Source organism: Hirundo rustica (genome assembly GCF_015227805.2).
Source record: "Hirundo rustica isolate bHirRus1 chromosome 15 unlocalized genomic scaffold, bHirRus1.pri.v3 SUPER_15_unloc_BUSCO_378949at7742, whole genome shotgun sequence".
Lineage (NCBI taxonomy): Eukaryota > Metazoa > Chordata > Aves > Passeriformes > Hirundinidae > Hirundo > Hirundo rustica.
This window is the reverse complement of record NW_026690182.1, coordinates 1-22,500: the sequence shown is the minus strand read 5'-3', so window position 1 is coordinate 22,500 and position 22,500 is coordinate 1. Positions and strand designations below refer to the sequence as shown.

Genomic DNA, 22,500 nt, shown 5'->3' with positions numbered 1-22,500 from the left:
GAGTCCCCCCGGCAGCCGCAGCAGCCGCTGTCCAGGACCTGGAGGTGCAGCAGCTCCTCCGAGTTGCTGAAGGCAGGGTTGTCCAGCGAGCTGGCCGAGGGCAGCCCCGAGCGGGACCAGTACTGGGCAGAGACATCGTCCAGGCGGCAGAAACGCCGGTAGCTGCGGGGCAGGACGGACACGTGCTCACCTGTGTGCACACAGGTAACACAGACAGGTACACAGAGGTACAAACACACACAGACACACAGAGGTAACACAGACAGGTACACAGAGGTACAAACACACAGGTACAAACACACAGGTAACACAGACAGGTACACAGAGGTACAAACACACACAGACACACACAGGTAACAGACAGGTACACAGAGGTACAAACACACAGGTACAAACACACACACAGGTACGCACAGACACACAGAGGTACAAACACACACACACACACAGGTAACACAGACACACGGGTACACAGAGGTACAAACACACAGGTACAAACACACACACAGGTAACACAGACAGGTACACAGAGGTACAAACACACAGGTACAAACACACACACAGGTACACACAGACACACAGGTACAAACACACACAGACACACACAGGTACGCACAGACACACGGGTACACAGAGGTACAAACACACAGGTAACACAAAGAGACACAGGTAACAGGTACACAAACAGGTACACACAGACACACAGACAGGTACACAGAGGTACAAACACACACAGGTACACTCACACAGACACAGGTACACAAACAGGTACACAGAGGTACACAGGTACACACACAGGTACGAACACACACAGGTACACACACAGGTGTGCACACATATACAGATACACACACAGCAGGCACACACATGTGCACACACACACGTGCACACACACAGGCACATGAGCACACAACCCCAGTGACCGCTTGACAGCCCAGATCGCAGATTCTGCCCAAATTCCCCAGGCCCAGCCGCACAGCCAGGGTGGGGACAGAGCCTGTGACACCGATCAGCCTCTGGCCGCAGCCCCGCGGTGGTTGCAGCTGTTCCAGTGGTTTCCTCGGGAACGATCCCCAGGGCGCATTACAAAACGGGCAGCAGGGCCAGGACAGCACAGCCCCGTTCCCAAATGAGCTGCTTTGTCAGGGCTGTGCCCGAGCCTCGCCTTCCCCGCAGCACGGGCAGCACCGAGGGGTCCCAGGGGCCATAGCTGGAGCTCATCAGCACATCTCACACATCTGTCCGCAGCAGCGCAGCCCACAGCCCTTCAGTGCCGCCCCCCAGCCCCAGCCGGCCTCTCCGGCTGCACCCCACATCCCCTGGCACTGCGCACACACCCAGAGCCCCAGCACAGCCACCCCACCACGGCTTTCGCTGCCGCCCCTCGCCCCCAGCCCCCCAGGAAGGGCAGGAGTTCCCACCCTCCCGGAGCCCACAGACCCCAGCCCAGGCCCCCACGCTCCCACCTGCTGCGGGTCTGCTCGGCCCTGGCCTCCAGCAGCAGCGCCTTGAACCGTCGGACGGCGATGGCGGCGAGGACGGCGCCCAGGAGGATGATGCTGAGCAGGACCCCGGCCGCCATGCCCAGCAGGCTCTGCTGGGTCACCCGGTAGTCGCAGCGCAGCCCCATGAACCAGAAATCGCTGCCCACGGGGCACCTGCACCGAGGGGTCCGTCAGCGCCGGGGGACAGTGCCCGCCGCCACCCCGGCTGTCCCCAGGGCACTCACTGGCAGCGGGGCTGGTGGTCCCGGGCGTGGGAGCAGATGCCGTGGTTCTTGCAGTAGTCACGGTGGCACAGGGAGGTGCAGGTGGCGTTCCCGTCCGCCCTGGACTCGCAGGCGAAGCCGGGAGGGCAGGCGAAGAGCGCGGCACAGGGGTCCGGCGGCCGCGCTGCGGGGACGGGACGGGCCCGGCTGCGTCACCGCTCCCCGCACCGCGTGTGCCCGCCGTGCCCCCGGCCCCTGGCACTCACCCAGAGCCGCGTGGCGCAGGACGGGGGCAGCGCCCACCGCCAGCCCGGGCCGGGCAGAGCCCAGCGCGGTCCCCAGGAGCCGCTCCAGCCCCGGCACCGGCAGCTGCTCCGCAGCGAAGAGCGCGTCGTAGCGCAGCACCACGCTGCCCTCCCTGCGGGGACACGGCCGCGCTCTGGGCTCTGACAGTGCCGCAGCCCCGCGCCGGAGAGCGCTCACGCTGCCACCCACCGCCACGCACCTGATGGCCGTCACCTCCAGCCGCAGGAAGCCGGGCACCGAGGTGAAGATCGGAGTGACCTGCACGGGGCGCGGGAGCTGAGCGCCGTGGTCCCAGCGCGCAGCCCCCGGCCCAGCCCGCACTCACCGTCCGGTTGAAGCTCTGCAGCAGCTCCCGGCGCTCGGGGGACGCGGGATCCTGCAGGGCCGGGACGAACGCCATGTCCAGCACCAGCTCGCAGGGGATGCGCAGGAGGGATGCTGCAGGACGGGATGGGGACGGGCAGGTCATGAGCCCGCCCCAGGGCCACCACCACCATCCCTCCCCCCATGCTGGTGGCTCCCAGGGCCTCTCCCCCTCCTGCCGTGCCCCAGCAGAGGATCCCGAAACCTCAGACTCACCTCTCAGGAGTGGGGGCTGATCTTCCACGATGAACACCTGGGGGGCCCTGCCCACGCCCGCCAGTGTCACTTGGGGGGTGCCAGTGTCTGTCCTCCCTCGGGGGCTGCTCGATGGCTGGGCCAGGTCTGTGCCCCCAGCACCTGGGGGGGACCCAGGGCCCCCCCATGGGAATCTGTGGGCTGCTGGGGGGGCCCTGGCGTCACAGTGGGCACCTGAGCTGGGGACCCCCATGTGGGCCCCACCACATCCCTCTGCAGTACGGCAGCACGCGGCTCTGCTGTGACCGTCCCCGTGTCCCCGAGCCTTTCTGGGCTGGTGGCAGTTGCGATGGTGGCAGTGACGCTGGCGGTGGTGATGCCAATAGCAGGGGTCGGTCCCAGGGAAGATGCAGGCTGGGTCAAAGCCGGCTGCTGGGGAGGCCCAGGTGTGGAGGGGGGTGCTGGACCGCCCACTTCCACCTGGGTCCCCCCCAGGGATGGAGGGCTCTCAGCAGGACCCACCCTCGAGCTGGAATGGGGCAGCCCTGGGGAGGGGTCTCCCATGGGGGTGCCCAGAGTGGGGCCGAATCCCAGGACGCCCCAGCCAGACCCTGGGGAAGGCAGCGGGGTCGACAGCAGGGTCACTGCAGAGCCTGGGGCAGACTGTGGGGACGGGGGGACGGAGGATCCAGGGCTGGTGTGGTTCACCCCACCCTGTGCCACAGCGGTGCTGCCGGGGGCCAGGGGGCCAGGGGGCTGCTCCGGGATGGCTGATGGGCTCAGGGGAGTGTGACTGTGCCCAGGGAGACCCCCCTGGTCAGGTGGGCCCAAGACCCCCGTGGTAAGGTCCTGGGCTCCTCCCTGGCTGGGAGATGTCACCCCTGGGGTGCTGGCCGTGGTGGCCGTGGGGAGAGGGAGACCTGAGCCCCTGCGGGTTGCAGGCAGCAAGGCTGGGCCTGTCCCCACGGCTGTGCTGGCCAAAGGGCCCCCACCAGGCCCAAGGGACAGTGCAGAGGGGCGGGGGCCAGAGCGGGGACCCTCCCGTGGGGGGGAAGCAAAGCCCTGTCCTCCTGACAGCCCCCAGTGTGTCCCCTGCGCTGTCCCCGTGGTGGTCAGCAGCCTCTGCAGCTCCCCAGCCAAGGGTGATGCCCCTGTTGTCCCCGGTGCTGAGCTGTCAGTGGTCAGCAGGGTGCTCGGGCCGGTCCCTGCGCTGCTGTCACCCAGCTGCAGGGCGTCATTCTGGCTCTGCACGGGGGCTGTCCCAACGGCCCTCCATCCCCGCAGGGTGCTGCTGGACCTCCACTGTCCCCTGGCAGAACCCGGCGCTGTCACGGAGGGTGGTGAATGCAGGAGCGTCCCCTGGGCGGCCGTGGCACCTCCTGATGTCCCGTGTCCTACGGGGTCAGTGCCCGGGGGCTGCCTGGCTGCAGGATCTGTGTCTGCCTCCACAGGGGCTGGGGTCCCTGCGCTGGTCACCCCCAGACCGGCGGGGGGTGGCAGCTCCCTGCCTGCTGCCCGTTCAGCGGTGCCTGCAGAGACCGAGGGCCCCAGGGGCTCGCTGGTTGTACCCCCCCGCACCGCCGGCACTGTCCCCTCCCTGCCCTGCCCAGGGCCTCTGGGGCTCTCCTGCGGGCTGGAGAGCTCGGCAGTCCCGGCGGGGGTCCCAGGGAAGGGCAGCAGTTCAGCCTCAGTCCACAGGTGCCCCACGGCCCCCGGTGCGGGCGCCCGCACTGTGCCAGCTCCTCGCTGCGGGCGATCTGCGGGCAGAGGCAGAGGGGACGGACCCTGAGCAGCTCCGACCCACGGCCGGCACCCACAGCGGCCACCGCGGGACCCTGGGCCCCGGCGGGCCCCAGCGCGGGTGGCTGGCACACGGTGCCACCCAGGGCTGCAGGAGGGGCAGTCCCAGCCGTGACCGTACCTGTCTGGCAGCGCTCCCCCGTCGCGGTGCCCGGGCCGGCGCAGGGGTCGGCAGCGCTCAGAGTGGAGCCGGTACCGCTGCCCAGAGCGGGGCAAAACCGCGCACAGCATTCCACCAGCACTGGGAGAGGGGGAAAGGAGCAGCTGGGAACCGCCTGCCCTGGTCCCAAGGAACGGTGCCCGCTCCCGCCGCACCACCGCACTCCACACGTGCCAACACCAGCACCGACACCGCGGGCAGGGCGCGACGCCAGCGCCCCAACCGTGCCCCGGGCAGGGCCCCGGGCCCCGCGGCGGCTCCTCTGCCGGGATGGCGGGTGGTTCAGAGGGTGGTCACCGCCGGGTGGGGCTGGGACCGCACCGGGTCACGGCGAGCTCCGCGGGCCCCGCTCCCCACCAGCGCCTCCCGCTGGGGCAGCGCCCACCGCCTGCGGGGCCGCGGAGTCACCCGGGCCGGCGGCACAGCACGGCACGGAATGGCCACAGCGGGCACGGAATGGCCACAGCGGGCACGGAATGGCACGGACATGGCCACAGCGGGCACGGAATGGCCACAACACGGCACGGAATGGCCACAACACGGCACAGAACGGCCACAACACGGCACCGAATGGTCACAACACGGAATGGTCACAACACGGCACGGAAGGGCCACAGTACAGCACGGAATGCTCACAGAACAGCATCGAATAGCCACAGCATGGCACGGAATGTCCACAGAACAGCACGGAATGGTCACAGCACCACACGCGGCCGCCGCCGGTGTGCCCGCCCCGCTGCCCGCTGGCGCCGCTGCCCCGCGGTCGGGCCCGCTCTGGGCACGTCCCGGTGACACCGAGCAGCAGCCGCCGCCCCCGACCCGGGCCCCATGGGGGACACGGACCCGCCCGGTGCCGGTACCGGCCCCCCCGCCCGCAGACCGCCGGGATGCACCGGCCCCGCCGCCCCCCGAGCGCAGCATCCCCCGCCCCGGGACCGGCGGGAGCGGGGACCCGTCCCGGCTGTGCCCACCCCTCCCTCGCTCACCTGCGGCCGCCAGGAGCCGGGGCAGCGGCGGCCGGGCCCGGGGCAGCGGCGGCCGGGGCCGCTCCATGGCGCGGCGCGGGCGGCTCTGCCGGGCGGCGCAGGAAGCCCCCGCCCGCCCCCGCTGCGGAGGGGCGGAGGCGCCGGGAACCGCAGCCCCCGGCCCGGACCCGCCCCACGGCACCGGGCCCGGAGCTCCCTCCCTGCGGGCCGGGCGGACCGGGGCCCGGCAGCGGGACCCACCCCGGGGCGCTCACACGGCCGCCGGTGCTCAGCGCGGAGCCGCCGCCTGCGGGACTCGGGGGACCCGCAGCTCCTGCCCGTGCCCCTCCCGCCGGTTCGCCCCGGGACACGTGCTCGGCCCCCGGCTGTCCCCACTCCGTGAGCCGTGCCAGGACAAAGGCTCCCCCAGGACACCACCGTCACCTCTGGCTGCGGGTCCCTCGCCGGTCCCTCGGGGTCACCACGCCCGGGGGAGCCCAGCGACCACTCCCCACCATCAGACATCTTGTGTCCGTGCCGTGGGGAAACCGCCACGAACACAGCGGCCAAACGCACCGTGTGCCCCCAGCTCTGCTGTGTGGCTGCTCAGAAAACGCCTCAGAGCTCAGCCAGGCCGTGGAGCCAGGGAGAAAGTTCCGAGGGCACCGCGAGAGCAACACCTGGGCCCCGGAGACAGAGGGTCACTGGTCTGCCAGGGATCTCACAGGGAAGTGCAGCTCCTGGGAACACACCACCACAACTCAGCATGTGCAGCTCTGCAGCCTCTGCTCCATTTTCCATCCTTATCTCCCCCGTTGCCAGAGGATCTGTTATCCATGACACTTCCTTGGCTCCCAGCCTGGCAGTGCTGCTGTGGCATGTCAGTGTTTCTTGGCTGTGAGGAAAACCTGCAGTGTTCAGAAATAACCCGTTCCTGCCTTGTGAGGGTTAAAGCAAGGCTCCCGTGCTGAGGTGAACCGGGTGTAGAGGAACAGCAACGTGAATTTGCTGCTCAGCAGCAGGAAAATCATTCCCCCCCTTATTTTCCATCAGGAAAGCAGAAGCCTTTCACACAGAACTTGTTTTTACCAGCACTGATGAAATAAACAGTTACAAACATGCAGGACAGAGCCAAATCTCGGGGCAGGGTCCCCAGAGCATCCTTCACACCCCACCACCACCAGGATCCACCCACTGTGTGAGACAGAACAGCCACCACCAGAATGGTCTTAACTCTTTATTCCTGTTTTTCTCTTGTTTTTAAATGACAACACATTCAGACAGTTTTAAATACAACATCCACGTGCAGCTTCCCAAAGAAGGCCGCAGTGGGACAGCGTGTGCACTCCCGTCCATCCCTGCCGGCACCAGCCCAGTCCTGGTGTGGGACAACCCCTGGGGAAACAAAATCCACGTTTAACATTTCATCAAGCATTCAGAGGTACAGAAGTGGGTCAGGACACGTGGAGTGCTGAACACAGACACAGAAGGAGCCCCCAGTTCTCTTAAGAGGCCACAGTTCCCATCCTGGCCCAGAAAAGGATCCAGCCCCCTCAGCACCAAGGAGTTGGGGGGGAAGCCTGGAGCCACACAGGAACAGGCAAGAATGTGGATCAGTCCTGCAAGTTGGCCTGAGGCCACCTCATTTCCCCTGCAGCCCTCCCTGGTCACTCCTACAACCCTTTCCTGCCCATTTCCTTCCCGGCTGTGGCAGAGGAAATGGCAGCAGCAGCAGGGGCTGAGGTGCCCCACACGCCCTGCACAGGGCCGAGGGGCACAGGGGCCATAGCAGAGACCAATTTGCCACCCCCTACTGCCCTGGGGGTGAGGAGAGTGCTGGATGTGCCAGGCAGGACGAGAGGAGAGGCTGAGCCCACATCCTGTCTCCAGCTGCAGGTGCCTCAGGAAAGCATCCCCCACCCTCAGGAAAACACTCCCACTCACCCTCCCTGCTGGCACCCACAGCTGCTGCCAGCTCCCTGCCGGGCCCTGCCTGTGCCACACGTGTCACACAGCACCCTGCCCTGCCCCTACCCCGGTGTGTGCCCTCAGGGCACCTCTGAACTCACCTCTGAGGAACTGCTTCACTCATAAACATCCTTCTTATCTGCAATGTAATCCACAATCTCCTGTGGGCACATCAGCTTCTCTGCATCTCCGTCAGGAATTTCAAATCCTGCAAGGAAGGGCACACATTTAGTCCAAAACCAACGGAGACAGGAGCAAGGGCGAGGAAGGGGCGGCTGCTGGTTCGGGGGACACGCAGGCAGGGGTTGCTGCGTCAGCCGGAGCTGCATCACTGCACTGCCCCAAGTGACGCTGCTTCCAGACAGGGACACGGCAGGCACAGCAGGAGCCAGTGCCCCCTGTGCCTCGTTAAAGCCACCAGGGCCTTCCCAGAGCCCCCCAGACATTGGTGTGTGGGGGGGACGTTCCTGGACCTCCAGACAGCACCTGAAGCCCCCCTCAGGCTGAGTGTGCTGCTGTGCTTGCCTGGAGCAAACACCAGGGCAGGGCTCAGGTGGAAGTGGTCAGAAACAGCCCAGAAATGTCTGTGCTCTTTTTTAGCACTCCTGGCCACACACACAGTTCACTTGGGGATTACAGACAATGCCAGCAAAGGCTCTGAGAGGGAAACATCCACCCTGGGCTCAGAGAGTGACCAAACCCCAGCGACATCTATGGCCCAAGGTGACATTTAGAACCTACTCCAGAATTCATGAGCTTCAGAGGGAAGCATGAAGCAGTCCCACAGGAAGTGAAAACAAATTTGGAATATAAACTAATAAAGAGAAAACACCTTTTTTTCCTCTAGTAGGATTAAGGATGAAAAAAAATTCTGGTGAGCATAAACAACCTGGACTGTCTGGGATTTTTGACCTGTGATGCCAAGCTCAGCACCCACTGCTCCCCTTTCCCCCTCCCCAGGTGGTGCCCATGGGGGTGGGAGAGAATTCCTGCTTCCAAAGGGGCTGAGTTGCAGACAAAGGGCTGCATTCCCAACTCCTGCGGATGCCCAGCTCCCAGGCCGGCTCTGGGGGGTTTTGCCCCGCTCCCAGGCTGGCTCTGTGGTTTTGCCCCGCTCCCAGGCCGGCTCTGTGGTTTTGCCCCGCTCCCAGGCCGGCTCTGTGGTTTTGCCCCGCTCCCAGGCCGGCTCTGTGGTGTTTTGCCCCGCTCCCAGGCCGGCTCTGTGGTTTTGCCCCGCTCCCAGGCCGGCTCAGGGGGGGTTTTGCCCCGCTCCCAGGCCGGCTCTGTGGTTTTGTCCCGCTCCCAGGGCTGGCTCTGTGGTTTTGCCCCGCTCCCAGGCCGGCTCTGTGGTGTTTTGCCCCGCTCCCAGGCCGGCTCTGTGGTTTTGGTGCCCCGCTCCCAGGCCGGCTCTGTGGTTTTGCCCCGCTCCCAGGCCGGCTCTGTGGTGTTTTGCCCCGCTCCCAGGCCGGCTCTGGGAGGTTTTGCCCCGCTCCCAGGCCGGCTCTGTGGTTTTGCTCCGTGCGTTTCTCCCTGCCGCACACGGCACAGGCCAGCGGTGCCGCAGCTCCCCTGGCCCGGCCGCCCCCGGCAGCCCCGGGCGCCGTTACCGAACTCGTCCTCCATGGCCATGATGATCTCCACTTGGTCCAGACTGTCCAGGCCCAGGTCCTTCATGAAGTGGGACTCGGCTGTGAGCTGGGGAGGACACGGCGGTCAGCGGGACGCGGGCACCCGGGGCGGCAGCTCCCGTTACACCGGAGCCCGCGGCCCCCGGCCCTCCCGCCTGCTTCTCGGCCCGCTCACCTTCTCGGGGTCGATCTTATCGTAGAGCTTGAGCACGTAGAGCACCCGGTCCTTGATGTCGGCCAAGGTCAGGGGCGGCAGCTCGGAGAAGCCGCGGCAGAGCGGCGCGGCCACTCGCGGCAGGCGGAGCAGCGCGGGCCGGCCCGGCGGAGCGGGCACGGCGGGCGGCAGGCGATGGAGGGAGCGCAGCGCGGCGGGGCGGGCGGACAGCGGCAGCAGGCGCCGGGCGCAGGACGAGAGGACACGGGCCGCCATCGTCGCTGTCCCGGCGGGCGCCGCGCGGCACCGACCGCGCCTGCAGCGCCCTCTGCCGCGAGGAGGCCGCAGCGCCCCGGGCGGGATCCCGTGAGCCCGGCTGGATCCCGGGACAGGATCCTGCGATCCCAGCTGGAACGGGCCCGGAGCGGTGATCCCGGGTCAGGATCCTGCGATCCCGGCTGGAACGGGCCCGGAGCGGTGATCCCGGGTCAGGATCCTGCGATCCCGGCTGGAACGGGCCCGGAGCGGTGATCCCGGGACAGGATCCTGCGATCCCGGCTGGAACGGGCCCGGAGCCCGGCGATCCCGTGACAGGATCCCGGCTGGAACGGACCGGGAGTGGCGATCCCGGGCCTGGATCCTGACTGATCCGGGCCCGGGAGCGGCGATCCCGGGTCGGGAACACCTCACTGCGGGGGACTCCAGACCCTCGTGGGGTCTGTTCCAGGGCTCGGTCACTGCACAGGAAAGTTCTGCCTCGTGTCCAGGTGGAACTTCCCGTGCCCGTAGCCTCTTCTATTGCTCAGCACCATCGAGCAGAGCCCAGTCCGTTTCTTGGCACCCCTTTAGCTATTTGTAGGCACTGATAAGGTCCCTCGCAGCTGTGTCTCCTCTCGAGGCTGAACAGCCCCAACTCCCTCAGCCTTTCCTGGTCAGGGAGACAATCCGGACCCTTCATCATTTCCACAGCCTCTGCTGGACTGGCTCTAGGAGCTCTGTTCCTCCCATCCCGAGGAGCCCAGAGCTGGACACAGCACTCCAGACGTGCCTCACAGGGCTGAGCACAGGAAGGATCCCCTCCCTGACGTGCTGGAAATGCTCTTCCAGGTGCCCCCCATGTCACCATTGTCCTCCTTGCCCCCCAGGACACACTGCTGCTCAGGGACAGCCTGGTGTCCCCGAGAGCCCCCGGGTCCTTCCCTGCAGAGCAGCGACAGACACGGGCTCGTTCCAAAGGCAGAACGTTTAATGGCACGGCACACACACGCGGCCCCAGCGGTGACGGGCCCCGTCCCCGGCTCCTCAGGCGGCTCCCGGCTGCGGGGGCCGGTACCGGTACATGCGGACGGTGCCGTTGCGGTGCCCGGCCAGCAGCGCGGCCCCGCCGGCGGCCCAGCGGGCCAGTGCCCAGGGCCCCGCGGGGCTCGGGGCCAGCACCGCCGTGCAGCGGCCCCGCAGCAGGTCCCACACGGCCACGGCACCCGAGGTCAGCACCGCGGCTCCCGCGGTGTCCCACACGTCACCCTCCAGGTACCTGCGGGGACACGGGGGTCAGCAGGCGGCAGGGGATGTGAAAAACCAGCGCGGCAGCGTTTGTTCGATTAGCTCAGTTAAAGATTAATAGCAACGGCAGGCAGGCTACGGTCCGGACAGTTCCTCCAGTGCAACTGGGAAGGGAGGAGGACAAGAAAATCTTCCTGGGAGACTCAGAACGTGCTTGAAAAAGGTGTACTCTTAAAAAAAAGTCGTACTCTTGAAAAAAACCCTGCATGTGTTCAAGACCAGGCTGGACAGGGCTTGGAACAACCTGGCCTAGTGGAAGGTGTCCCTGCCCGGGACAGGGGGTGGGACTGGGTGGTCTTTAAGGTCCCTTCCAACCCAGACCATTCTGTGATTCCATGACTGCTCAGTAACCAAGACCTTGGTCCACCACTGCTCCCACACCTCCATCACATTTCCTGCGTAAGGACACTGCAAGGCTGAGCCTTAAATGCAAGGCTGACCCTGCTGATGCCTCAAAATGCAGGATACGGGAAGGAAAAGGCCACGTGCCTGCAGCCAGCTACTCCACACAAACAAAACCTGGCAGCACGGAATGGCAGCCGCAGGCAGCGCCTGGGGGTCAGCAGGGACACAGCCGCAGTCCTCGGGGACAAAGCCAGAGGCCCGAGCCCAGCCCCGCGTCCCCGCGGTGACGGTGACAGGGCGAGGGGTCAGCGCACAGCCTGCTGTGGGACGTGGGCAGGAAGCAGCCCACGCCCCCGGCCCCAGCCCGCACACCGGACACACGGCACGGCCGGATGCGACTGAGATGGCGACTGGATCCCTGCCAGAGCTGCCCTGCCAGAGCTGCCCTGCTCCTCAGGGGCTCCCCAAAGGAGCCAGCCCAGCCCAGCCCAGCCCCAGGGACTCGCCTGCCTGCACGGCCCGGGGGGAGGCAGGAGAACATCACCCCCGCGCTCCGGCCGGTGCGGGGGTTGAAGGCCACCACACGGAATGCTGGGCTTCCACAGGACTCGCTCTCTTTGGCATGAGGATGGCTTAGAACAACAAACAAAAGGCCCTGATAGAGAGAGGAAAAATACATCACTAAAAACAACAGCAGGAGGAGAAAAACCAAAATAATTTTCCAAAAATTAACTGTTAGACTCTCTCTAATCACAGCCCCATGAACAGTGATGCATTATTTTTACTGAAGGAAACAGAAATGGTTTACTTTCCTTATCAAATTAGATAAAAGCAAAAGCAGCTGCTGGCTGATAAGAGCTGATGCAACACACCAGAGTGACAGCTCAGTGACCCGAGGGATTTATGAATTTCTCTTCCTGTTTCAAAAAGCTAAATCTGCCATAGGATGAAGTGACACTTCAAAAAACAAAAGGAGTAAAATCCCTACAAGCTTAAAATGTAACGAGAATTCCATGCAAAGCAGCACAACTGAAAACTGTAGCTCCCAGAACAGCCACAAACCAGCATGAAATATCCTGAGATGGATAATCTGAGGAAGACTCCAAAGAGTCTGACTGAAGGCATATTCTTGTCCCAAAAGGTTACATGCTCACAGAAAACTATCAAATCCATAATAAACCACAAAAATCCATCAGGAATCACAGCACAGGTAGAAGCAAGTGGGGAAAGATGATTATTATGAATGCTGGTTTTACACAGCTCGTTCCCTCAGGCATGTGTGTCCAGTGAACCATTCACAGCAGGTTTCTAATGCTGGCAGCAGACATGTGTGACATGGAAGAGACTTGCCAAGCACCAGGCCTGGGCAACAGCACTTATGCTTCCTACACACAGCATGCTGCAGCTTTGGAATGCACCAGGATGCACTGCTCCCATTATATTAGCACCCTGCAGAAAGCCAGGAGTTGAGGCAGCCAGCATGGGTTATTTATTCCTCCTGGTAACCTCTTTACCCTTGAATTATTTTCAGTGTATTGAAACAGAGCTGATAGTTCAACCCTCTCTAGCAAGTTCAATCCTTTACATCCCCATCCCAGTCAGTGCAGCCCAAGCATGAACTGTGAATTTTGTGTACATACAGAGTCAGAATACGCTCGATGGCAGATGGAAGCTGGGTAGGAATAACCAACATGCATCTTCCTCAAGAGCTGACCTGTTTTCAGATTCCTGCAGTTGGTGAAAAGACAAATTCTGACACATTTCTAATCACAGTTACACCCCTATGCGGGACAGACATGGGTTTGGTTCCACGTTAAGCAAACGAAGCCAATAGACAGGAAGGGTGTAGTGAGGATGATCCAAAAGCAATGGAATTACAGCAGCACAGTTCATTCCCCGCCTGTCTGACTGTAGTGCCACACTGCAGGCCCTCTGACAATCACCATTTCACAGCGGTCAGCAGGCAGCCAGCACCCCTGTGCAACCCTGCAGCTGCTGAAACTGCCCCCAGACCCTAAACTGCGTGTGGCAGAGGAAACACTCACCAAACCACAACGCTGTTCCCTGCAGTGGTGCCCACCAAGGCCTCTCTCATCCCTTCTACTTCAGCAAAGGCTGTGACAGTTTCTTCAGGGGGCATCAGAGTCTGCCTGTCCTTGCTCCTGAAGGGAGACCAGCACATAGAAGAGCAGGTAAAACAAAAAGTGCGTGTTCTGGAGGAGGAACATGACACTGCTGTACATCTGAGTGTTTCCTCACTTTTATCCCACCCACCACACAGAGACCACCCCAAAGCAGCACCCCCAAACTCACCCCCCTGTCTCAGAGAGTGAAACCATCTCCAGCTGCTGCTCCTGCATGGTCCTGCTGCTGCTCACCAGCCTCTGGTCCTTTAGCCCAACAACTGCTTTTATATTCCCAGTTTTCACTAGGGAGTGCTTGAATGAGTCAGTCTCAGAAGAATAAAGCAAGAGCCTAAATCAAGAGACAAGCGCACACCATGACAGGAGGAAGCCCCACTCAAATACACAGCAGCATTTACAGATCAGCCTGTGTTCAATCAGTCTGCCAGCTCTGAGGTGAATAAACAGGTCTTTATAGTTGACTTTTAGAAATCCCTTCCATATTTTCCAACAGTTAAAGCAACTGAGAAAGTGCCACATTAGTAAAAAGATAATTTCAACCACTTCTCCCAAGGAGTTGAACTGCAGCTACTCAGGGTGCAAAGTACTAGTAAGAAATAAATACAAAACCTTATTTCTCCAATCTCCAGCTCTCCCAGTGCTACACACACAAGGTTACAGGTGTCTGGCAGAGGAACAATCTGGATTACAGGAATCTGGGACAACAGAGCAAGAATTCAGTGTTACCCACAGTGTCCCTTTGACTTTACTCTCATTTTCTAGAGCATTTCAAGTAAAATGATGCGGAGCAGAATTGATTTTCAGACCCCCCTCAAGAAGCACACTTAAATGAACAGCTGAACTCTCTGCTGACTGGTTGCCTAATTAAACAATCCCCGTTGATGCAAGAGATAAAACATGTCTCCAGGGACTGTAAGGGGAAAAAGCACAAGTGAAGTGCAGCCACCATTCTGTGCACATGGTATTAAATCCCAGCAGATAACACGCAACCATACAGACTACAAGCTCCTTGTATCTTGGGAACTAACACACGGGGCAAGAAAACTCCCTTAATTCTAGAAATAAGGACAGTGTTCGTACCTCTCTCAGGTGCCAGGTGTGGACCCTTCCCCAGCAGTCAGGTGCCAGGGGTTCCCAGAGGGACACGGCGCTCTCGGAGGCGGTGACCACTCGCAGCTCCCTGCAGCCGGCTGCTGCCCACCACACCGTGCTCACATCCACAGCGCACGAGCACGACGAGTCCTGCCCAAGACAAACCAGTGCTTCTCCTCTGACAGACAACATTACCTGCTGCATTTTTGTTAAACTCAGTCTTGCAGAGCTGCTGCTGCCACGGTAACAACTCGCTGCTGCTCTCCCACCTTTAGCTCTGACACAAACTGCAAGCTCTCTTCTCTGGGGCCATCCGCAGCACTGGAGTCAACTGTTCTGCTACATCTTTTTTCTGCAGGAACAAAGTAAAGAATGAGGATAATTCAACTTTGCAATTATATTCAGCACCTGTGAGAATGAGGCAGAATTGTTGCATGATCTCTGTCACTCTCATGCAGATACTGCATGCCACTGCTATGATCCATGCAGGACTAGCATGCAAAGAGAACTTTTCCCTGAAGTCAGACAGGACCCTGGAAAAAGGAGATTTGCCCACAAAACCACCGGCTTAGTACCCTTCACAAAGATCCCAGCTTGTTACCTGTTCAGGTGAAGCTCTGCAGGATTCCTGCTCTTTGTTCTCTGACGGCTGATGCTTCTCCAAGGACACAGTCTCATCGGATTTATTCTCAGGACCTCTTTCAGCTGCTGAAGGAAATGTTGCACCTTGCTCCTCCTGGTTCCTGGCAGCCTCTGCAGCACAGCTGCCGGGGTGCAGTGGCACAGCAGGGTCTCTGGGAGCCACATCCCCCAGGACCAGGGCAGCTGCTCCTCTAGGGGAAGGTGGGGTTGCTGACAAGGCAGGTACAGAAGGTGTGTCAGGGATAACCTCACTGTGCACTGAAGGTAAAACACCTGGGGTTGCACCCACAGCAGGGAAAACAGACGAGGAAATCTGAGACTCAGGGTGAGTGGGAGCCTCAGCTAAGACAGTCCCCATGGGAGTAAACAGCAATTCATGGGTGGAAAGCTTCTTCTTGGAAGTTGGGCTTTCCATGCAAGGGAGTTCAGGCAATCCACTTTTGGAAGGCAAAATCAAATTACTTCTGAGACTTTTTTCTTTTGGCTTCATTAGTGCATCTGGTGCGCCCTCCGGAGCCACACCATCCCCAGACACAAAATCCTCCAAGTCATTCACAGGGGAAGATTTCAATTTCTCCAGTTTCAGTACTCCAAACTCCTCATTTGGTAAGTGGAAGTCCCTGATGCCCAGCTTGGGGACCAGCCACTGGAGGCTGCGGAAGGAGAAGAGGGAGCCACGAGTGTCGGGGTCCTCAGCAGGGAGCCCAAGGGCAGCAGGACCCTGTGAACCCATGGGACAGCTGTGTCCTCTGCTGCTCTCATCTAAACACAAGAATACAAGAGAGAACATCACGTCATAAAATCACCATAAATAATAAACTTGACTTTTCTGAATCTCTCATGAAGGGTGTCTTGGATTTAAAAAAAAAAAAAATCAAAACATCATATTCATCTTAACACATGGAAGTGGCGCTTTTCTGGAAAGACACTACACTGTGCAGTTACTCTTTATCTCTGGATCAAGCCTTCAGCTCAAAGACTACCACCAAAGCCTGACAGATATGCCTCAGGGCTCGGTCAGTTTGGTTTATTTGTTTTCTCCCAACACCTTCTCTTTTCACAATATTAACAGACCCTTAGAAAGGAGGAAATAATCATTAACATGCAGACTCAGTTGGAGTAATAGATGAACATCCATTTGCTGGCAAACCAGCCCTAGTATTCACACTCTTCACTCCCACAGCAAGGGCAGCAGCTCAGTAAGTTCCCAGCCCTGCTCCTCCTCTGTTCATTCCCTGCAGAAGTTTCTGGAATTGTTCAAGGAACATGGGTACCACAATTACCTATTTAAAAAAAAAAAAAGTCTAATTTTAAAAAGAATAATAGCTAACCCCTGTCATATTTTCTTGCATAAACACAGCAGGGTGTGAACAGCGGGGCCTGCACTCACAGGATGTTCCCTGCCTTGGGGAACGGGGCATTTTGGGGAGTTTATGTGAGGAAGTACCTGGTGAGCGTGTCTGGACCCCGTGTCTGGCAGAGCAGCGCAGGGAGCGGCGCACAGGGACACTGACCCCGGGGAGCGGCTCAGCCCCACAGGCTCCTCGCTGCCTCTTCGCTCGCTGCGCTGGATGTTTACCTCCCTGACCCACAGGAGCGTTGGCTTCCACATCTCCCACAGGGCTGGCCAAAGCGTCGCTCCCCGGGCTCAGAGAATCGCTGCTGCGGAGCGGATTTTGAACCTGCTCCAGCTGAGCCTCATGGCATCTGCCTAGCATTTGGATCCCGCCCGGAGGAGGGTCAGGACCCTCCTGTGCAGCTCCAGCCACTCCTGTCCCTGCAGACCCCAGTGCTGCAGCACCAGACAACCTCCTCTCATCTGAGGATGGCTTTTCAAGGTTAGCATCACGGTTCTCCTTTTCGCTCTGGTTCTCATTTGACAGCAGAGCACTGCTTCCACTGGCCATTGTGGGATCCTGACTCTCGATTAGCTCTTGTGACACTGGAGGCATGGGTGCTTTGCAGGCAGACTTTCTTCTTCCCTTCTGTTTCCTCTGGGATTGTCTCTGCTCTTGCCTTGTGCCAGTGATGCTTTTCTGAGAAATGGACTCAAGAGAAGTGCTGCTGCTGCTGGACGCAGGAAGAGATTTCTGAGAACTACTTGAGTTTGCTTGATTGTTCTCTGCCCCAAGAAAAGGGAAGGGCACAACTCCTGGCTCCAAATCATCCTCGTCTCTCTCTTGAGAGGGCTGATTGGGGTTTGCATCTTTCTGCTTGTATTTACTGCGCTGACCTTTCTTGCTCCTGCCCAGCTGGCTGAGGATTACAGCCTCCAGGTCCACCTTCCTCTGGCAGTTCGACATGCGGCGCGTTGTCCGGATGTAGTACTCGACGGGGAAGAGCAGCCCCTCCACCACTGTGCAGGAGCTCAGCATGCCCTCGGGGGCTGCTGCCTTGTCAGCAGGAGAAAGCCTTGACTGAATTTCAAGCTGTTGATTCTCCAGAAGTTCTTCAGCATTGTCCAGAGCATTATCTGCAGAACAGGGATTTAAGGTATTAGTGTCACTTTGATGTCCTTCACGGTTTTTGCTCTCCTTGCTTAAGGTGTTACTTCTGCTGCCAGGCAACGTTTCATTTTCTGACATTAAATCCAGGAGCCCATGTAATTCTCCCTGATCTTCACACAAACTCTGACACTCCGGCTGTTTTATTATACCGGGGGATTCTTCTCTGCCATCACCTTTGGGGTCAAGTAATACAGAGTCTCCATGCTGCGAACACGGCTCACGTCTATCAGGTGTGGCCACAGCCCCCGAGGACTGAGGCTGACAAATGTCCCTGCTGTCCCTCAGCGCATGTGGGGACAGCTCAGGCTCTCCTGCAGTGACACTGCTCTCAAACTCATCCTGTACAAGCCCTGATGCTGCATCAGGAGTGAAACTATTTCTTTCTCCCTGCACAAGCACAGTTCCAGGTGCCCTTTGAGCAGGTTCCTCAGTGTGCAAGGGGCTGCTGCGCCTGAACACTGGTGACTGAAGCTCCTCTGCACTGGCAACTTGATTTTTCATCATTTCACCAGCACCGATTGGATGCACATCATGCACTGATTCCCTTTCCTTTGGTTCCAGAGCCTTCGTCCGTCTCCGCAGCTTCATCATGCCTCGGGAGGTTTGGGGCTTTTTCTCCACAGGGGCATGCCTGATGATCCCACAGCACAGGTCTTCCTGGCTGGCCTGAAAGCTTTCTGCCCGGGAGCTGTCCTGCGGGCTAACCTCACCACTGGAGAATTCTGGAACATGCTTAACTGTGACAGATGTTGTCTTCTCTGTGTCAGCACCAGAGCAGGTTTTAGTCTGTAACTGAGAGGGCCCACTCCTCTCAGCACTAGGAGATGTGTTATCTCTAGAACCTGGGGGAAAAAATATCACACGTGTAAAGTACTCCTAAAGTCCTGTCCAAGAAAAACATCACATGGCAAAATCAGGCCTTGTTAGCAGGGAAAGATAGGGATCTTACAGTCAGGATCGGAGCACTGCGGACCTGGTGCGGAGGGAAACAGAGCAGATGTTACTGCAGACCGCGGCTCAGCCCAGGGCAGGGGCCGTGCGGGGCTGTGGGGGCAGTGGATGTGGCCGCAGTGGCGGAGGGGAGAGCAGGGCCCGGAGTGAGGGTCAGCAGGGCCGAGTGCATCCTCGGCGGAACAGTCCCGGGGGCACTAAGGGGCAACAGCGGCCGCCGGGTCCCCGGGGCTCCCACCGCGCTGTCCGGGGGAACTGCCTGCGGCTCCTGCCTGGGGCATCCCCTTCCACCATCTCCCGCCTGGTACATCCCCTTGCACCATCTCCCGCCCGAGGCATCCCCTTCCACCATCTCTGCCGGGTACATCCCCTTCCACCATCTCCCGCCTGGTACATCCCCTTGCACCATCTCCCGCCTGGTACATCCCCTTCCACCATCTCCCGTCTGGTACATCCCCTTCCACCATCTCCCGTCTGGTACATCCCCTTCCACCATCTCCCGCCTGGTACATCCCCTTGCACCATCTCCCGCCTGGTACATCCCCTTCCACCATCTCCCGTCTGGTACATCCCCTTTCACCATCTCCCACCCGGGGCATCCCCTTCCACCATCTCCCACCTGGTACATCCCGTTCTCCCCGGCTCCCGCCTGGGGGGCTCCGCTCCCGCCGGCCGTGGCTCCTGGCTCGCTCGGCTCTCCGCGCTCGCTGCGGACACACAAGACCCCGGCGGGGCTGGGACCGGCCGGCGGTGCCCCGGTGCCCCCGGCCCGGCCCGGCCCGGCCCGCTCACCCGCAGCCGGATGACGGTCTCGCTGTACTCCCGCCTCAGCAGCGCCAGCTTCTCCCGCAGCTGCAAGAGACACCCGTGGGGATGGCACCGGGACGGCCCCGGGACGGCCCCGGCCCCGGCCCGGTCCCGCCGGGCCCCGTACCTTCTCCTTGTCGGCGCCGCTCAGGGCCGCCGCCGCCGCCGGGGCCTCCATGGCAACCGGGGCGCGGCGGCAGCGGCGCGGGCCCGGCGGAGGTGACGCGGCGGAAGCGGCGCGGGCCGGGCGGGGCCGGGCGGAGCGGCCATGGAGCTCAGCGAGATGCTCTACAACAAGTCCGAGTACATCGAGACGGTGCGGGGAGCGGGGGCACGGGGGTCGGGGGGAGGCCGCGGGGCCGAGCCGGTCTCGCCGGGGCGCTGCGGGGGCGGCGGGGCCCGGGGCAGCCGCCGTGACCGCCCGTTCTCCCCGCAGGCCTCCGGGAACAAGGTGAGCCGGCAGTCCGTGCTGTGCGGCAGCCAGAACATCGTCCTCAACGGCAAGGTGAGCGCCGGGCGGCGGCTGCCGTGCCCCTGCCCGGTCCCCCGTGCCCTGCCCGCGGTGCCCGGCGCTGCTGTCCCGCAGCATCGCTGAGCCGCTGCCGGCCGCGCCTGCCGCTCTCATCCGCACCACAACACCCTGCTGTTCTGTGCCTAAGCCTGGCTCTGTAATGCTCGCTGGCATGACCAGGAGCACAGCTGGTGGTTCCGACCTCCTGTACTTTTGCTTTGTTGTCACTTTTCTTTTGACTGAAAGAATCGTCCCTAAAGCAAGCTAATCTTGCTGGAGTGGCCAGGTCTTGGCATGAGTTTGTGTAATAACTGCCACCACAGGTAGCAGAGGGAGCTGGTTTACCTGTGTGTCCTTCTGCAGACAATAGTTATGAACGACTGCATCATCCGCGGGGACCTGGCGAACGTGCGGGTGGGACGGCACTGCGTGGTGAAGAGTCGCAGCGTCATCAGGCCGCCCTTCAAGAAGTTCAGTAAGGGGTAAGAGACCCCTTCCTTTAGGGAGATACCTAAAAAAAAAAATCTGTCAGCTTGACTGAGTCTTTTGTTCCGAGAACTCTGTTCCTTTTGCAGCAATTTGCAGAAATGCATCTCTCAAAACTGCTTTTTCCTCAGATGCTGAGCTGTGCCTTGAGGGTTGGTGTTCCCATCGGACTGGTGGGTGGAAAGGGATAGATTAGAATAGCAAATGTTTCAAGAGCATGCTTCAGGTTTTTTTGTGTTTATTCACAACATCTTCCTTCTCATTTGGGCCATCCTTTAGAGAGGAGAAACCCAGAAACTGTTCTGTCTCCCTTAGCACCAGATCCACATCTGTTAATCTGTCTGGGGCAGGAGACTCCCCGGGGTGATTTTGTCCGGCAGTGTCAGTTTGTTTGCTGGATACAAACAAATACTCTCGTGCTGCAGGGTGGCTTTCTTCCCTCTGCACATTGGTGACCACGTCTTCATCGAAGAGGACTGTGTTGTCAACGCGGCCCAGATCGGCTCCTATGTGCACATAGGCAAGAACTGTGTCATTGTGAGTGCTATTTCTGTGTTTTCTGTGAACTCCTGGGTGCTGCTGAGGCCTTGTGACAACAGCTGAGAGGTGTCTGCTCACCTTCTCTGCGCTGTTCCTTCCTGCTCCTCTTCCTTCTCTGCAGGAGGCTGAGCTTTCAGGTTTCCTTTTCTGAGGACAGCGGGTTCAGCTGCTGCTGGCTGGAAAATCCATCCCAACACAACAGTGTTGTCCCTGTGGCTAATGGGATTGCCCAGGGAATGCAGCCTGGCCACAGAGTACAAGTGGAATTGTGTTCCTGTGTAAATAAGACCAAATAGTCAAGGCTACGGTGTGCTGAGGGAAAGCCTTGCTGTTACTGCTTGGTTTGGGTTTTTGGTGCCAGTTTGGCAACTGATAAGTTAATGTGCAATTGTGCCTGCGCTAGCTGAAAGCAAGCAGACATTTTTCCTCAAAAAGAAAAGTTAATTCTGTCAGGAGGAGCATTCAGTCAGGGTAAATATTTATTCCTGTGATCTCTTATAAAGGATATGTTTTGAGCAATAATCTTCATGAAATTTAGGTAGCATATCAGTAATAAGAAAACCTCTTGTTTATAGTGTTGTAAATATAAACTTTTCCTTTTCTCTGTTTTAGGGACGTAGATGTGTTTTGAAGGACTGCTGCAAAATTTTAGACAACACAGTACTGCCTCCTGAAACCGTAGTTCCACCTTTCACTGTCTTCTCGGGCTGCCCAGGTATGCTCCCTTTATCTTCCCTTATCACTCACAAAAGTGCAGATAACATGGATATTCTTATTTTAAATGGGATTTCTATGACAAACATGCCCATTAGCATTTAGTGCCTAAAAATAAAGGTATCAGGCACTTGCTGCACTGAAAGGTAACAGTTTTAACCTGTGGAAGTCTCTGTTTCAGTGCATAGGTGGTACACAATGACTGATGGCCATACCGTTCTTCTTCCAGGACTCTTCTCTGGGGAGCTCCCGGAATGCACCCAGGAACTCATGATTGACGTTACCAAGAGCTATTACCAGAAGTTCTTGCCACTCACTCAGGTCTAGTAGCCCATTTCCCATGTTTCAGGCACACAGGAGCGTTCTGGGGGTGGGAGAGGGGTGTTGTGCAGCGAGGCCAGAGCCCTGCGCTCTGCTGAGCACCTCTGTGCTGGCAGGCAGTCCCTCGGGAAAGCTGCTGTGTCCCGTTCAAACCTTGTATGCTCATCCAGTGTACTCCATTCCACGTTGTCTGAATTGTGCCACTGAATGTTCTGGAGCTGGGAAAGCTGAAACACCTGCCTCAGGGCGGCAGCTGGGGAATGAGGCAGAGCTGACACGTACTCCTCAGCCTGTCCACTCGGTTCTGGCCTAACCCAAAGACAGGCTTAGGTTTGCTAGGAGCAGTCTCCCTCCCAGCAGGGCTGTTCTGGGTGCTCTGGGCACTTAGCAGGGTTCATTAGACCCAGGCCTTTCCTTTGGCACAGTACTTGCTTCCCATGGGCCTGCATGCTGAGGTGCATGGCCTCCTCCTTTTCTCCCTGGGATTCCCTCCAGGCGTTCATCATCCTGCTGTTGGCTTTTGGAGTTTTGGGTGACACTGGCACCTGTCTTTCTGTGCCTGACAGGATGTTTCTTAGCTTTTAGCTCCTGAAGCAGCCTGACCTCAGTCCTGTGCTCTCACCCCTCAGG

The 22,500-nt window shown here is 59.8% G+C and overlaps 4 protein-coding genes across 4 annotated transcripts in view; 1 reads left to right on the top strand and 3 right to left on the bottom strand.

Moving 5' to 3' along the window:
* The window catches only part of LOC120766116 (uncharacterized), a 6,615-nt gene extending 1,594 nt beyond the window's left edge, over positions 1 to 5,021 (bottom strand). The window contains exons 1-10 of the mRNA XM_040091481.1: positions 4,854 to 5,021; positions 4,494 to 4,570; positions 3,286 to 3,365; positions 2,594 to 2,734; positions 2,340 to 2,452; positions 2,214 to 2,272; positions 1,975 to 2,126; positions 1,730 to 1,892; positions 1,467 to 1,658; positions 1 to 162 (exon numbers count right to left, since the gene is read on the bottom strand). The exon at positions 1 to 162 is cut by the window's left edge and continues 63 nt beyond it. Coding sequence (XP_039947415.1) covers positions 1 to 162; positions 1,467 to 1,658; positions 1,730 to 1,892; positions 1,975 to 2,126; positions 2,214 to 2,272; positions 2,340 to 2,452; positions 2,594 to 2,734; positions 3,286 to 3,365; positions 4,494 to 4,570; positions 4,854 to 5,021 — 1,307 coding nt within the window. The remainder of the gene's footprint in view (positions 163 to 1,466; positions 1,659 to 1,729; positions 1,893 to 1,974; positions 2,127 to 2,213; positions 2,273 to 2,339; positions 2,453 to 2,593; positions 2,735 to 3,285; positions 3,366 to 4,493; positions 4,571 to 4,853) is intronic.
* A 1,700-nt stretch (positions 5,022 to 6,721) lies between these two features.
* Positions 6,722 to 9,549, bottom strand: NDUFAB1 (NADH:ubiquinone oxidoreductase subunit AB1). The gene is made up of 4 exons (XM_040091482.1): positions 9,269 to 9,549; positions 9,073 to 9,160; positions 7,567 to 7,673; positions 6,722 to 6,892 (listed from the first exon to the last, which is right to left on the bottom strand). The coding sequence occupies exons 1-3, from the start codon at positions 9,521 to 9,523 to the stop codon at positions 7,582 to 7,584; spliced, it is 435 nt and encodes a 144-aa protein (XP_039947416.1). The 5' UTR covers positions 9,524 to 9,549; the 3' UTR covers positions 6,722 to 6,892; positions 7,567 to 7,581.
* A 1,000-nt stretch (positions 9,550 to 10,549) lies between these two features.
* Positions 10,550 to 19,478, bottom strand: PALB2 (partner and localizer of BRCA2). Its single transcript, XM_040091485.1, is given in 15 exon segments — positions 10,550 to 10,781; positions 11,662 to 11,810; positions 12,796 to 12,883; positions 13,201 to 13,317; positions 13,469 to 13,630; positions 13,909 to 13,994; positions 14,380 to 14,541; positions 14,661 to 14,707; positions 14,710 to 14,743; positions 14,993 to 15,795; positions 16,481 to 18,382; positions 18,490 to 18,513; positions 19,111 to 19,198; positions 19,284 to 19,343; positions 19,426 to 19,478. Coding segments are annotated over 15 exon segments (4,005 nt in total). The 5' UTR covers positions 19,477 to 19,478.
* A 35-nt stretch (positions 19,479 to 19,513) lies between these two features.
* DCTN5 (dynactin subunit 5) lies at positions 19,514 to 22,494 on the top strand. The gene is made up of 6 exons (XM_040091483.1): positions 19,514 to 19,614; positions 19,735 to 19,803; positions 20,173 to 20,291; positions 20,721 to 20,832; positions 21,448 to 21,550; positions 21,779 to 22,494. The coding sequence occupies exons 1-6, from the start codon at positions 19,567 to 19,569 to the stop codon at positions 21,874 to 21,876; spliced, it is 549 nt and encodes a 182-aa protein (XP_039947417.1). The 5' UTR covers positions 19,514 to 19,566; the 3' UTR covers positions 21,877 to 22,494.
* The last annotated feature ends 6 nt before the right edge of the window (positions 22,495 to 22,500 follow it).